At 27.1% G+C, this 17374-nt stretch overlaps 1 protein-coding gene across 4 annotated transcripts; it reads left to right on the forward strand.

Moving 5' to 3' along the window:
- The first annotated feature begins 9854 nt into the window (after positions 1-9854).
- On the forward strand, positions 9855-11133 carry LOC110645276 (extensin). 4 transcript variants are annotated; one of them, XM_058131143.1, is made up of 3 exons: positions 9856-10288; positions 10340-10728; positions 10869-11133. In XM_058131143.1, exons 1-2 carry the CDS (start codon positions 9893-9895, stop codon positions 10694-10696), a joined length of 753 nt encoding a protein of 250 aa, XP_057987126.1. In that variant the 5' UTR covers positions 9856-9892; the 3' UTR covers positions 10697-10728; positions 10869-11133. The 4 variants fall into 4 exon arrangements, with proteins under 4 accessions (XP_021654066.2, XP_057987125.1, XP_057987126.1 ...); XM_021798374.2 differs by having other exon boundaries at positions 9855-10728; positions 10818-11133; XM_058131142.1 differs by having other exon boundaries at positions 9855-10728; positions 10830-11133.
- The last annotated feature ends 6241 nt before the right edge of the window (positions 11134-17374 follow it).

A 17374-nucleotide genomic window follows, 5' to 3' on the forward strand; every position in this document is an offset into this window, starting at 1 on the left:
ATATACTATTTAATTTTATAATAAGTTGATTAATAAATTATTATATTTTTATCAATAAAAGAATGAACAACAACAAAAAAAAACAAATATACCATGTCACACAATTTTTAAAGTATCATTATTAAAATTTTTAAATTTTAGATATAAGCTATGTTGTTAAAAAATAAATGTTTAAATTTTTGAAAATAATTTTTTATGAATAATTATTTAAATATATATATTAATATAACTTTTAGAAAATAAAATAAATTTAAATTTATTATGAATAATGAAAAAACCTAGAGAATTAGAGTAATTTCCCTTTTTTCTAATTTAACTGAAAAATTAATAAAAGAATGTTTTTTATATATTTATATAATATGATGAGTAAAGTTTATAATGCCTGAAATTATAAATTTAAGAGTTTTAAAATTTTTAAAAGATATAGTAAAAAGATTTTTAAGTAATATTTTTTATGAGATAAAAATTTAATATTTGAAATTTTAAAACATTTAGATAAAATGTTTATGTTTAACTTAATAAGCTAATTTATTTTATATAAAAAATGTAAAAAATAAATATTAATGTAGAAATTATATCACGTAGCGATTGTTAAGCATTTTTACTAAACTACGTGAGTTGCTTTTATAAAGTCATTTTTAAGCCTCAATATATATATATATATATATATATATATATATATATATATATATATATATATATATATATAATCACGATAATTTCTATCAAAATCATGTTAAATTCTACATATAAATATTTATTGATAATTATATATTAATTTATTGTATATACATTTCGAGTGCAAATAAAAATTTCTCTTTATTATATGATAGTAGTTAAATGTGAGTGATCAATAATCATCATCAATTGTAACATATTTAAATAACTCAACAGTCAATTTTCAATAGTCAACTGTGTATAATGATAAGTTATAATTGATTATAACATGTTTTGATAATTATAAAATTATCAATAAAAATATTTTTATTGTTATTATATATTATGTGATAAATTTTGTTTATTATATATAAATATTTTTTTTTTTCAAATTATTTTTAATAATATAAATATATAGGTGCAAAATTAATTTTTATAATTTTTATGGAGAAATATGTGTTCTACTTAAAATGTATGTGTTCCCTTTTCTTCCTCTTTCTCTCATCTTCATGTATCCTCCTTTTCTTTTCTCTTTTGTTTGTCTTTGGGTAACCACTAATGATTCTCACCGATTCCTTCCTTTTTCTTTTTTTTTTTTTTAATTTTTCTTGAAGTTTTTTTTTTTTTTTTAAATTTTCTTGTAGTTTTTTTTTTCCAATAACTCTCGGTAGTTTTGTATGTGCTTAAAATAAATTTTAAGCATAAATCCTCATATCTATTTTTGTAGATAGATCTTAATTGTATACATGTACTTATTTTTAATAAAAATGTAACACTCCAAATTTCTTAAATTTATTATTTTGTGAGTAATATTAATGTTTTAATTTTATTTAAAATTTAGGAAACTATTTGAAATTTTTAAGATTTTAGAAATCAGGTTTGATTTCCTGAAAATATAAAACTTTGATGATTTTTAAAAATTAATTTAAAGATCACGTAGTAAAACTAAAAATATATTTGAAGTCTATGAATTTTTCTGAGTTTTCTGAAATTTTTTCGGAATTTTTGGATATCATTTTTGGTCCCAAAGCAGAGCAAAAATTCAATTTCGGGTACCCTGAATCGAACTGGCCGAATCGAATCGGACCGGATCAGACCGATCGAATCGGACCGGCCTTTCTTTTCTTCTTCTTTCCTTCCCCTCTCGTCTCTCTCTCTCTCTCTCTCTCTCTCTCTCTCTCTCTCTCTCTCTCTCTCTCCCGTTTTCTCTCTCCTCCCTCACCCCTAGGCCTCGCTACCGCCACCCATCCTTCCCCACCTCGCTAGCGCACCGTCCCAGTACCTCCCACGGCCAACTGACGTCCCAAGCGGCCGGAAAACGCACTCGAACTCCTCCCCTACGCGCGCGCGACGCCTCATCTTTCCAGCCGAAATCCGGCCGATCCGGCCATTGATTGGGCCGAGTCTTGTGTCAAACATCATCTACACCTCGAGAGCTTTACATAGAAACCAAGAACACCAAAATCTATCTAGCGGTTTGTCCAATTTTTGTCCGGGAAGTTTTAGCCCATTTTGACTTTTGGGTTAGATTTCTCGCAAACCGTGAACCTCACGAGAAAACTGAGAGTACCAGAGCGCTCCACTCATCAAGAGCTTCACGTCAATATAAATTTCGAAATTTTTCAACATCGTTTTTCTGTGGGTCCCACGAAACTTCGTAGTATTTTTCCAAGCATTAAATGAGCTTAGAAAATTCCGTAAAAATTTTATACTAACCCCCGTGTTGTGGGCTTCGTGTAGGTACCTTCAATTCGCGGAAATTCGACAGTTGTCCAGGTCTGTGAATTTCCGGCCAGACAGACTTGCTACCGAAAAAGTTTTGGAATTGGATCAAGATTTTGGCTACCCCGGAATCGGCAAAGGTAAACCCGAACCTTGCTTTTTTGTAATTTTCTAGTACTTAAATAGGATTAAAAATCCATAAAATATTCGTGGTAGCTCAGAAAATTATGATTCTTTTTGCATTAGCCTAGTAATATTGCTAAGGACTGCAGGGCAAAGTTTTAAAATTTTTAGAGTTTATTTGGGTAATTTTTGCAAAAATGGTCAATTATAAAGACTAAACTGTAATTTTACATATTGTGATTGATGACTGTTTGGATGAGCCCAAGAGGGGCTGTGTGATATGATTAAGTTGTGGGTGTATGGTTTATGGATATAGAAGTGCGTTTTAAGCCCTTTTGCAGGTTGGGTAGGCCCTAAGTATAGGGGAGACTCTGCAGGATTTTCGGCACGACTTAGGACATCTTTGGTCTTTTTCTTAGTTTGTATTGAGTCAAATTTATTAAATTATTGTAATAAAATTGTCAGGTGAGCTGGGACAGCCTTCTTCCTTCGCCCAGCCGCCATAGTGACTACTGTTAAGTCTGTGAGTAAAATATTAATTTTAATTGTAATTTCGATATTATTATATGTTCAAGCATGCCCATGCATCACTTATATGTATATATCTATGTAGTTAAACTCTAGGCACGTTTTATGTTGCATTCACAACCATTAAAGTGCCATGGATGTTGTTGGGGTAATTTGGAGCAGTGTGCGTGCGTTGACGTGCGTGTGATGTGGTGTTGGCTATGGATAGGACGGGTAGACATGGCTTGAGATCTTCGCTGGGACCTGGTCTTTCAGGGTAGACACGGCTTGAGTTCTTCGCTGGGACCCCGATTTGGTTATTTAAGTGGAAGTCCGAGCTGAGTTCTTCGCTGGCACAGGTTGGATTAAAAGAGCTGTATAGGGGATCAGCTCCCATATATGTATTGTTTGACATTATCGGGTGTGTAAGTGCTCCAAATTACCTTTTTGCTGTTATGATGTGAAAATATTACCGATGTTGTATTTCACTCTACAGGGTGTATTAGCTTTAGATAGTTATAGAGATTATGGTTAAAATTTTTATTTTACTCTCTGAGTCGAACGCTCACTCCTATTCAATATTTTTTTAGGCTACAGGAGGGTTATTATTGTGGTCAACCTGCTTTTCTCCTTCACAGGTCGTCTATTCATGTTTGTATAATCCTGTTAACTTCTAGAATTTCGCATGTGTTAGAAATATTTATTTGTTTTGGGTCTGTAATATAATTGTCATGTTGGGCCTGTAAACTTATTATTATATGCATGTTTGTTGGACTGGATGAGAGAGCTGAGCTCTCATTTATTTTTATGTTGTTATGAGTATGTGGAGGGTGAGCTGAGCTCCCCAATTGATTATATATCATGTTTACAGGTCGGGTGAGTCAAAAACTCCCCGTTGAAAAGTCCATTTTATGGTCGGACTCTGTCCGGTTGAATTCTTGAAATTGGGCCCAAATGGGCCTTAGAGTTAGATTGAGGAATAGTTAGGCTTACTACGGGCCTCAGAGGCTTTAGGCTGGCCCAGGTCCTAGTGCCGGTCTGGCCCATAGGTTGGGTCATGACAAAAAATTTATTGTGTTTTATCTCCTTCTTATGATGTTATTTGAGTTTTTTTTTTTGGTGTTTTTTAATAAGTTATTTTGTTTATTAGATAAGGGTATAATAGGAGGTGTAGATACTTTCTCTATTACGAAATTCATATTTAAAGGTCATGTGATAGGGCTCGAAGAAAAACCATCGAGTCGAATAGTGGTTATTGCCATCGAATGGAGGGTGTTGCTCACCATTTGATCAAGTTAAATGTTCTGTCAATACTATTAAACCTTTCAAATTAAAATACATTTTATTTTTAGTTTTTATAAATTGTTGAATTTACTTGTGCAAAAATATAAACATAAAATGATTTATATTTTATATTTGTGTTTTGTTTTCAATAATGGAATATAATTTCCTTTAAAAAATATACATACATATTAAAAATATTAAAATATAAATAAATTATTTTTACTATTAAATTATTAATAAAATTAAATACATTAATATTTTAAAATTAGTAATGTATTATTATACACTGGATGTACCCGATAGTTTTATAAATTATAATTATTTCATAAATTCACTTCTAAAAAATATAAAATTATATTTATTGACGAATTGGACAAATAATATGATTCAGTGGTTCGGAATTGGAGAATGCCCTGCTGCAGGGAGAAACCTGATTTCTCCTTGATGATGAGGGACTGAAAAAGCTCCTCACCACCAATTTATTTATTTATTAGCTTATAAACATATCTTATAAAGTTTTAAAATATGTTAAACACAGCTCAAAATTATAGTTATACGCTAGTTTAACCAATTTATATAAATTAAGTCACTTTAAATTATTTGGTTTAACTTTAAAAATTAGTTTATGAATTTTAAAAATAAGTTATTTATTACAATTTTTTAAACTTGTAAGTTCAAAAAAAATACGTTAAAGACCAATTTTTCAATTTAATATTTATAAATAAGTTTAACAAAATATTTTATTACATTACTCTTATTTAATTTCAAAATTTCATTATATATCTTATTTAATATTTTTTTATTAATTTAAACAATAAATATACTTATAATAAATTATTTAATAGCTTTTTTTAGTAATTTACTCCATTAGTAGTCTTTTTTTCAATTGTTAAAAGCTTTAATGAGATAAATTTTTGGCAATCTAAAATCCGTCATTTATACTCTCATCAGTAATTTCTGCAATTGATTTTTTTTTTGTTGTCGTCATTAAATTTAGCGACGATTAGCGTCGTTATATTTATATTATTATTTTAGTGTCACACACATCTAAAATAAAATAAAAAAAAGGAATGATACGTTGTTAATAAAAATAAATTATATGAAATGCTTATCAATAAATATATATATATATATATATATATATATATATATATATAAGATGGGCATTGAGATTGTTGGACAGCACAGCATGCAGGGACTTTAATTTGTGTACTATTAATTATCGATTAAAATATTAATTAAGCAAATAATATGATTAATATCAGATTGATTTGTGGGTTTCCTATGGCTATAAGTAAGTGTAGAAAAAGCTAATGAGTTCCACACCCCAATCTTAATTATCTGTTAAAAAAAAAATCATAAACAATCAACTTTTGTTTAATGTCAATAACTTTTAAACATTTAAACGTTCACCTAATTTAAAGTCTACAAATTTGAGCAACATGTTTACAATCTTTCAAAATCTGAAGGGCTTAGTCCACATGGATGAAGAATCTAACTAAAAATTAGGCAAGTTTTTGGAGAGTAAAATTTCACAATCCCCACCTCACCCAACTTCCTGTTGTTTACAATCAAGCCAAGATTCACATTAATGAAATTGAAGACTTTTAATAACAAGTCCTATCTATTATTGAAAAATCAAAATTGATGTTAAAAAAAAATTAATAGCAAATATACACATAATTAATATTTTAATATCGTGAATGTTGAATTTCTCACATTAAAAATAAAGGATATATAATAAGAGAAAGCCAAGTTTAATTGACTTAAACCATTTTGCAAATTCAATATGAAAATTTTATCGTAATCATTAGTACTCTTTAGATCAAAGAATTTCACGACAACCATAAATAAAGGATATATAATAAGAGAAAGCCAAGTTAAATTGACTTAAACCATTTTGCAAATTCAATACGAAAATTTTATCGTAATCATTAGTACTCTTTGGATCAAAGAATTTCACGACAATCATAAATATTTAATTATTAATGTGATTGATTTGATATTATAAGTTTTAGAATTAGAATTTTTTTTTTTAAGTAAAATCTATTATCTTTAGGTTAATTTGACATTCAGTAGACAGGCTGGAAGGAAGAACAATGATGGAAACAATGGAAATATAGTACTCAAGAAAAGGTCCAATAACGAACAGTCATACGGTTTAGGTAATATGGATTAATCATGAGTGTTTAATAATATAAGCATATGTATCAGCTTGGAAATTTCTTTGTAGAGGAATATTGACTCATTAATATTCTCTTAAAATTGGTTAAATTAACTTTTAATTAGAATCTTGAATTTCCAACTCTATTGCAATTAGTTCAAACATTTTCATTGCAAAACCTTGACAAATTCACAATCTTGTTATTTTTTATTTAATATTTATTTATTTATTAGAGCTAAAAAAAATTATGAATTGATATTAAATAGAATAATTAAAACAACACAAAATTATTAAACTATAAAATTTTGCACAATGTGAGAAATTAAGTAAGCAGTAAAAAAAAATCAATAATTTAACAAGTGATAATTTAATCTTCCTCCTTAATTTCTCTCTATTCAATTGTCAATTTTTATTATTAATTATTTTTGTCCATTTTGAATATATATCCATCATCCTGTGAACAAATGTCAATGACATATAAGATAAGAGATAATCTTACTTTTCGTGGCTCCACATAAATTGTCCACATTTGCATCTTACGAACTTGTAATTAGAATTTGTTTGATTGATCTTTAATTTCTTTCAAGAGCCAACCACCCTGCCAAATCTTTTTTGATTTCTTGAATTTTCCACAATTGCTTCCCATCTTTTCTATCTTTGATTAGGGGTGACATCAATTAGTTAATTTTAATTAACAAATACACTTATGCTAAGAAAAATTTGACGTAAATCTCTCTAAGTCAATGTCATTGCAGCATAATTATTAAGTTACAAGACTCGTATAGTACGTTACCTATGCATTGAAATGGTAAGAAAAAGAAAGTTTGAAGATGTATGAAAGAAGTTTACGTAGGAGGATCTTAGCTATTGTAAATTGAGGTAGATTGATGCACAAATATAATAGTAATTAATTAAAAATATAGTTGTTTCTAGACCATGCACCAACAAGAAACAGTCAAACGTACGTATAGCTTTGTTGTTTGTTATGTGTGTTAGTACTTGATAATAGAGATTCTATAGTATTCACCAACTCTTCTCTCTCTCTCTCTCTCTCTCCGTACTATTGATGACGGTCATTCTGATCGATGAGTTAGCATTTGGGTCTGATAAATTTATCTGTCGGTGACTAAAATACTCCAACAATTATAACACAAACTCTTTGTTTAATCTTATATATATATATATATATATATATATATATATATATATATATATGTATACTATTAAATTAATTTAAAAGTGGGATAAGAGACCTCAGAACGATCCAAAGAAAAGATTAGGTTCTAACATTATATTAAAAATTCAGTTTAATCTTAAAATTTAGATGCATTAGCTAGAGGAACTAATAAATTATAAAAAGATTCTAAGAATTGTAAGCTAGCGATATGAAATAATAGATTAAGAAGAATTTTCGTTAATACATGTAAATGAATCAAATCGAAATGAAAGTATTTGTTTCAAATTATTTTAATTTTTAAAATTTTTTAATTAATTTTAAATTAAAATATTTTAAATTAATTCAAATTACTCATTCAATCACTATTTACAAAAAATTTCAAGTTGATTTATATATTATAAATTATTTCAAATTTAAATACTAATTTTTACATAAAAAAATAACTTTATTAATTATTTAATTTCAAAATTAAAATTTAAATAAATCGAGTTAGCCGATACAAATTATCATCAAGTCAAATCAAAATTAATTTTCTGTTAGCCTTTCTTATCTATTAAAATTCCAATTTTAAGATATCATATCATATATAATAGGTTTATTTTCCAAAAATACATGTATATATCATAGTTTCTCCTGTGCAATTCTTAATTAATTGAAGCATAATGATAGACCGTAGACACAGTTCACACAAATACTTTGAGTCCCATCTAATTAAATTTTACAATGAATTTGATTCATTTATACACATTTTTTGGGGGCATATTTGAATGAAAATTCCTATTTTTATGATTTATTATAAAAGAATCCCATGCGCCTAAAAATTTCTCTAATTTTAACATGAATAATTTATATTTTATTAAAAATTTAACCATGAAAGCGACATTAGATGCCACCAAACTAACGTAAGGAAATTGAAATTTGTCGTAGTACAAATTTGAAAATTAGATACCACCTAACTGATACAAAGAAATTAAAACGAAACATATATAGGACAAATGTGAAAATGAGATAATATATAATTAGCTATTCAATTAGGATAAGTATATATTAATTATTAATGAAATTTAATTTAACAGTATATAAATCAAAATCACCTTTGAGGGTTTTAATTAGAGTTCTTTAAAAAAAAAAAAAAAAACTGATAAGAACTCATTCAACTAAATAATATGTGTAATTTGATTTAGTACAATGATTGAGTATATAAATTATTCGGCAGATCATGTTTAAGTTTTCACTCTTTTAATTTTTTATTAAAAAAAAATTAAGTATACTTATGTAATAAACAAATCTATTTAAACTCAAATTATATAGACACAAAATAATATATATATATATATATAGCAAAATGTAACTATGATAAATCAAAGCCTATGTAAAATTTTCCCGCATCAGTAAATACTCATTTAATTAAGTAGGCCAGGCGGCCACCTGTAGCGGAAGAGTCAGAGATAAGAGAAGCAGCCAATAGCCTTGTCGCATTAGCTTTCCAGCATTGATAATTTACAGGGACCATCTGTGATCGCCACCCTATCCTCTCTTACCCTTTCTCAGGCCCTCATATGATTGCCATTGATTTATTAAAACTATTATATGCTAATTATCAATCATGTAAGTGGAACTAATTGATTTAAATGAATAATAATTTCTGCTTTATTGGCCTATTTAATTAATGGTGTAGAATGAATTAGCCCACAAATACATTATCCAAGAAATAAAGTAATCCATGGAAAATGTATATGGCAAAGTAGAAACTGGAGAAATTAAGTAACTTCAGAATGAGATATAGGGAGAGGAAAATGGATCAATGGACGTATATAGCCGCCTGGTCCTGGAGCTAATGAATAATTCCAAGTTAGGCAAACACAATACACATGTTTTCAAAGCTATACATCAAGAAAATTTTTGTTAATTAATTAAGGAAGACTTTATGTTTGAATTATTGCATTACTTTTAGTGCTAGCATTACCAATTTTTTAGTCTTTATTATATTCCCTGCTGAGCTTGCATCCTCTAATCAAGCCAAATTAATCCAGCCCATTAAATATCTACGAAAAGTTTCATAGATCCAGACAGTAATTAATGTATGGGCAACCTTTGATTTTTTGTTTTTTCTTTTGTAGTATCTTTTCAGGGTTAAATTAAATGTTATTTTTAATTTAGTCAATTTTACCTTGATTTGGTTTAGGGTTAAGAGGGTAAAAGACATTATCTATATAAAGGAAGTGGGTATTGCTTGAGAAGCAGCAAAATCAAAAAACATGGGGTCTCCAATGGCCTCTTTCATTGCCACCCTTTTAGTGGTATCTGTCTCTCTACTCTTGCCATCGGAAACCTCAGCAGACTACCCTTACTACTCTCCACCTCCCAAGAAATCTCCACCACCACCTGTTCACTATCCACCTTACCACTACAAATCTCCTCCACCCCCTCCTCCAGTTTACTCTCCTCCACCACCCAAGAAACCTTACAAGTACAAGTCCCCTCCACCTCCTCCACCAGTTTACAAGTACAAATCTCCTCCACCCCCACCACCCAAGAAACACTATAAGTACAAGTCCCCTCCACCTCCTCCACCAGTTTACAAATATAAATCTCCTCCACCACCCCATAAGCCTTACAAGTACAAGTCTCCCCCACCACCTCCTCCGGTCTATAAGTACAAGTCTCCACCCCCACCACCCCCAGTGCACAAGCCACCACCCTACAAGTACAAGTCTCCACCCCCACCACCCCCAGTGCACAAGCCACCACCCTACAAGTACAAGTCTCCCCCACCACCTCCTCCAGTCTATAAGTACAAGTCTCCTCCGCCACCTCCGCCAGTCTACAAATATAAGTCTCCACCACCACCAAAAAAACCCTACAAGTACAAGTCTCCCCCACCACCTCCTCCAGTCTACAAATATAAGTCTCCGCCACCACCCCCACCAAAGAAGCCTTACAAGTATAAGTCTCCTCCACCACCTCCTTACAAGTATAAGTCTCCTCCACCACCACCACCAGTCCACAAGCCACCACCACACTACCCCTATGCATCTCCACCTCCTCCCCACCACTACTAGACTATGCACGCAGTTTCATACATATTTTCAAGGTAATGCATTACACTACTACACATTCGTGCATTTTTTTTTTCTTTCATTCCTACTATTCTGGAGCAAATTAAAATGTGCCATTGGGCAGTGTTTAATTTAGGAAACGGAGCAATGACAGAAATCCAATGGATTCTTGCAGGGAAGGAATGCGACAATAAAGAAAGAGATTGAAGAGAAAGAAAGCGAGTTTCCGCGATTGTTGTAGGATATTCTCTCTCTTTTTAGAAGAAGGAATAAAGGCGTGCATGTTTTAGGATAAAAGTGTGCAATCATTTCATGTATTGGATAAATTGTAGCTACTGGTCCTGTTGAAAACAATTTATATTATATTTGTACTTTTCAATCTGTTATCAAATGAAGGGTTTGTTATATTTGCCAAAATAAAATACATTTCTTTAAATTAATCTCAGCTCATTGTATAATGTAGGAAATTCTTAACCATATCCAATCAACTATAAACTCAAAATATAAACAATAGTCTTATGATATATCTTATTTTTTGAGTCCATTATGGACTGAATTACATAAGAAAAATTTATATAATATTATATAATAAATTATTATTGATTATTGAAATTTAATAAAAAATTTATATATTTATATTTAACTTTTTAATTTCATAAAACTTTTTGTTGAAGGAGAATTAAGTAATAGCTAGATTGTTTTCATAACTCAAATGTATAATATTATGTGTGTAATTTGTTAGTCAATGTACTCATATAAAAAAAAAATTATTGAGTGCACTTAAAATACTAAATTTTGGTATACTATTACATAAATATAGACTCTTCTATAAATTGTGAGAAGTAGATCTAATATGTATTAGTAAAAGAGTATATATTTCAAATGTATTACATTAAATAATAATAATAATAATAATAATAATAATAATAATAATATAAAAAATTTAATACCATTTAAACTTAATAATTTATGTATAAAAAATATTTTTTATTGTTTGTAGTTTAATTACGTATTAAACTAATAATATATATTTATATTATGCATGTATATGAAAAACTTTAAAATGATTTAATTTGTTGATTAAAAAAATATTTTTCATTAATTTATTTTTTTTAAATACATCAAACACTAAAAAATATATTATATTTACAAATTGAAAGAAGAAAAAGCAACTATACAAACGGACAAGGGCAAGTGGATTAACTTTTTATTTTCTTGCCGACAAAAAGTTCAACCAACGCCATATTTCGTTTATCCATTTCAATATGTCTCTACTAGGAAAAATGATAGATTATCCTCTAATTCTATGACATGAAATAACAATTCAGCACTATATAAGTAATTATAGTTATTTTTTTCAAAAAAATTATTAATTATTTATTATTTTTTGGAACTCTTATTATTTTATAAAACCCACTCATATATATATATGTTAATATCTTTTTAAATTACCATTTCATATAAATTATCTTATATAATTTTTCAGAAACATTACAAATTTATAATTATTTCTTTAGTAGCTTATTCTTTTTTTTTCTAATTTTTTTCAGAATAGTTTAATATCACATATTATTTTTTATGTATTATATATTAAGTCAAACTTTTATTAAATAATCATTCATTTCATTATTAAATTTTATAACAACATTATTTTTCAATTTTTCAGACTTTTTATAAAATAGAAATTTTAAAAAAAATTATAAGGCATCATCATTATTTCATTTAAAAATAGCATATATATATATATATATATATCAAGTAATTTTTTTGAAAATAATTTTAATAGTTGTAATAGTTTATGTGTTCATTGTTTATTTATTTATTAATTGTAATAAAAATAATTAGCATACTGAATCATTACGATCAACAATATGATAATGATTATAAAAAAATAAATAAATATAAAAAAATATAAACGAATTGTTAAGGGTGCAATTACAGACCAAAAATAAATATAATATAATTATAAAAATTGAATGAAGTAAATATAAAAATTTTATAATAAAAAAAATAATCCAATACAACACTGTAACTTTAATGAATCATTATCTCAACAGAATTCTCCAGTACGACATTTGCTGATATGGAAACCCATCAGAGTTATTTTAGGTTTTTCGTTACTTTTGCATGCGTGTACATTAGAAATTTTCTTATTTAAATATGAACAACTATATAGTTAAGATATAATATATATTAAAATTTATTTATTAAATATATAAATTTTAAATTTATAATAAATAAATAAATAATTTTTATTTAAATTTAATTTGTTATAAATTTAAAATATAAATATATAAAATTTATTTATTTAATAAAAAAATTTCATGATATACCCATTCTAAACATAAAAATCTCCAAGCAAATCAAAGAAAAATTCTCCACATTCAATAGAGGCTTTTTGGCATTAATGAGAGCGTACTATTTACGGGGTGTATCATTCAACCCAATGAAAGAAAAAAAAGAAGTGAGAAAAGTTCTTTTTATTTTTTAAATAATTTTTTAGAAAATCCACTTGGCTTTAGTTAACATTTTCTCCTCTCTAAGTATTACGACACTTAAATTTCTCAACATGTTGTTCAATGGTTTTGAAATGGAAATGTAACCTCTATTATATATTTTCTTTCTGGTGATAAATCTCACTATTTTAAATATGCAAGAGAAAGAGGGTGCCATGCAAGATCACTTGACCTTTCTTGCTTTCATGTTAATATATCTCTAGTTCAAGATCATGTTATATCACTAATTTTATTAAGAAATAATAATAGAATTCATAAATTATCTATCAAAAGAGATAATAAGATTTAAACTCTCAATCTAATATAAGCATTGATTGAATCTTATCAATTGAATCGATTGTTGTTGTGTGAAAACTTTTTTTTACTAGGAGATTTTTTAAGAAAGTGGGCATGTCTAGTCTAGGATAGAGAAAAGAAGAAGACTGGAGATGAAGTGAAGAGCACGTCAATTAAATTGGGCAGCATTTAATGATTGGAGAACGGAGGACTTGGATTGGATATAGGAGTAGGGAAGTCGACGTCTTGAACGAAGGCGATGTGTGAACGTATATTCTTGTTCATGTCCTAAAGTCGCAAACAGTGTTAATTTAGAAAAGTTCTTATATCAAAAAAATATATAGTTCTCACCTAACCTTATGAATATTCTCATACATCATATCTCATGCATAGAATATTATCTTCCACGTAAAAGATATACAGGTGGTCAAGATTTGAAAGTGGTTATTGAAAAGTAAGATTTACATTCTTAAAATCAAAATTACTATAGATGATGTCCAAATTAATTATTTTTCACGATTTTGATGGATATATTTGCAACAATTCATTCAGTTTTTGTGATATTCTTTGCTTTGATTTAATAATTTCACAATATATTGACGCTGTCATGAAATTTAAGGGCTCAATTCTATTGCCACGTGACCTGTAAAACCAAAGAAAAAAAAGTGAGATTAATGATTTTCTGATTAGTCACTCCGACGATCAAGTCAAAAAAGAGATATGAGACACTAGGTTTTAGGAAAAATAGTCATTACTTTCATTATGGAGATAATCTCAAATTGACAAATCCAACTTTACCTTTGTTTTTTTCTTTTTTTTTGGACAAAAAACTTTACCTTTATTTAATACTACTTTTGTTTGATATAGATTTTGCTTGGTTAATTGGGCGAGTAATAATATTATTGTCCGAATTAAATCTAGACCAAACTATCTTTTATTTGACTCGAATCTACTCGATTTAGGTGGTTAAGCAACATCTCACTCGATTTTAACATTTTGAATGAGCATTTTAACATTTTAACTGTCACATTAGATACTTTTTTTCTAATAGCTGACCATTTAACTTTTCCTCAAATTGAAAGTATATATATATATATATATATATTTATATAAAAGCAACTCATACACCTAAATGTAAAACTTATCATTCTAAATGAGGAAACCTAATATTATATATTTTCTCTTAATTTTTTAAGACTTTATTTAAAACAAATTATTGGAAAAAAAAGGAATTTAATTTTCTTTCTCGTGATGAGATGCTTATATTTGTCTCTAAATGGAGATGTCAGGTGTTTCTTTCTCCACTAAACCAACTTTATTTTTTAAGGAAATTAAAAGAAGCAAAAGATTATATGATGTGTTCTTCTTCACCTAAAAGGCAAAAGCCTACGATAAAATGGAAAACATAAAGACAATTAATAATAAGAAATTTGCTATAAATTAAAGACATATATATATATATATATATATTCTCACTTGCCACTCTAACCCCACATGTCCAATTTAAATTAAATGCAAATTGTCATAATTAATGAAATTAATTTCTTTAAAAGGTTCCCTAAAGTTTGTCTCTTGGTTTGGTTTTTCATTAATTTGGTAACATTATTATATATATTTTTAAATTTTTATTCAATTCATTAATTTGGTATTATTATTATTATTATATACTTTTGGCATAAGTTTTATGACTTTGATGAAAACTGATATTGATATAAGCAAAGCATTAAAAAAAAATGGACGATTTCTCTCTCTCATCAGAATCTGTGGTCTGTAATTAAGTTCATTGCGTGCAGACAGCTTCAAGTTGCAGGATCAAATACCAAACCCATTTCACCTACTTGAGATCCAGAGTTTGCCCCACTGCCTGTGTCGTCTTCTCCTACTTCTCTCTCTCTCTTTCTCTCTCTTCCGTCAATGAATGTATATTATAATTTTCCTAATTAATAAACCTCACCCTACTAATGATTTTTCTTTTCCTTTTAAAAAGAAAATAAAATTTTTAATATGAAAAAAAATATTATTTTTAATAATATTTAATTCTTATTAATTAATATCAATAATATTAAAAAAATTTAAATTTTAATCAAAGTGAATTATACTTAAAGTTAATAACAATATTCAATTCTTAGTATTATTCTGCATTAAAAAATATATATATATATCTACTAGTCAATATATATTTATTTTAATGTGGAGTAGGTTGCTCCACACTTTCAGTTTTTGATCTTTCATATCAAGGTCTATGTAGTTAACTATTAAAATATATAGCACGTGGTCTCTCGTGGAATCTATCTGTAAATAATTATTTGAATATATATATATATATATATATATATATATATATATATATATATATATATATTTGAATATATATATATATAATGATTATTTATTATTATTATAATGTAATTTGTTTTAAAAAATAAGACATAATGAAATTTTATAATTTGTCTCGTATGTTTTTTTAAATTGATATTTTTTATGAAATTATTAATTATGAAAATTTTATTAATTTAAAAAAATTATTGTTGCAAAAATTATATATAACATAATTAATTATTTTAATTTAACGCAATTTATTATAATGAATAGATAATTTGTTTCTATAATTTTTTTAATAAAATTTATTATATAAAATTTATTTATTGAATTTTTTAAAAAATATTATATGTTTATTTTTTTAACTTTAAAAAATTTTAATTTTTTTGTTAAGTTGATAAACTTTTATAATTAATATTTTTACGGAAAAATATTATCATAAAATTAATTATAAAATTTCATTAAATTATCCTATTTTTCATAACAAAATAATTTTACTTTGTAATAAAAAGCAAAGAACCATAAAATAAACTACTAAGCTTTAATAATTTGGTATTATTTTAAAAAGTTTTAATATGACAAAATAATGTATTATTGACCTTATTACTTTTTTTTTTAATATCTTGAAAATTAATACATACCGATTAATGGGTAGGATCCATATGAATTTAAAGTGAAGGTAATTTCTAAAAAAATTGCTGTTTTAGATATTTATAGTTAAAATATTTTTAATTTAATTTTCACAAGTCTTCTAATAACTTTTAAGGTGATTTTTAGTATTTTGACTTTAATTAAAATATTATCTATTTTATTTATATTAGTGGATAGCATAGTATTTATACTAGCGCTTAGGTTTCAAAGTTACTCGTTTTGGTGATTCATGGAAAGTTACCTCTCTTACCTTTTAGAGGTTAAGAGTGTTTTGATTAGGGTTATTAAATTTACATTTAATGGCTAATGTAATAGATTTTTTTGAATTAAAATTATTAAAATAATTAATATTGCCAAACAAAATTATTAGAGACACACATTTCTATATTAATTTAATATATTTGGAATAATAATTTTAAAATATTTTTAATGAAATTGAATTATAATGAATAAAAATAATTAAACTAATTTATTGAATAAAAATGGAGCTATTGTTTTAGTTCTGAAATGAGAAAAGGCAAACCCATGTGATATGATTGTTCAAAGTTAAGTTTGGTATTTGTATTATAGTGTGGATGGGGGACCCTGAACATGTGAGCTGGCTCCCATAACTCTTTGTCTGTTTGGATATCATTTTCACCAATTAATTTTACAGGGGTCGAGTAGGGAATATCAAGGTCTGACGAGTCATTTGGTTGAAAAATGCATATAGTGTGTTTACAAAGCCCATGCAAATGCAAATATTTGTTATTATTTAGTCATTTTGCATTATATTATTAAACATATAGAAGCAATCAAATAAATGGACATTGACAGATTTTGGAACAATTTGCAGATGATGGGAGGAGACAAGAAGAGGAACCCACGAATTGAAAGCAGACATGGACCTTGGCATGAATAAAAGCAGCCCGGCAAAAGT

The sequence above is a fragment of the Hevea brasiliensis genome, chromosome 12 (assembly GCF_030052815.1).
Source record: "Hevea brasiliensis isolate MT/VB/25A 57/8 chromosome 12, ASM3005281v1, whole genome shotgun sequence".
NCBI lineage: Eukaryota > Viridiplantae > Streptophyta > Magnoliopsida > Malpighiales > Euphorbiaceae > Hevea > Hevea brasiliensis.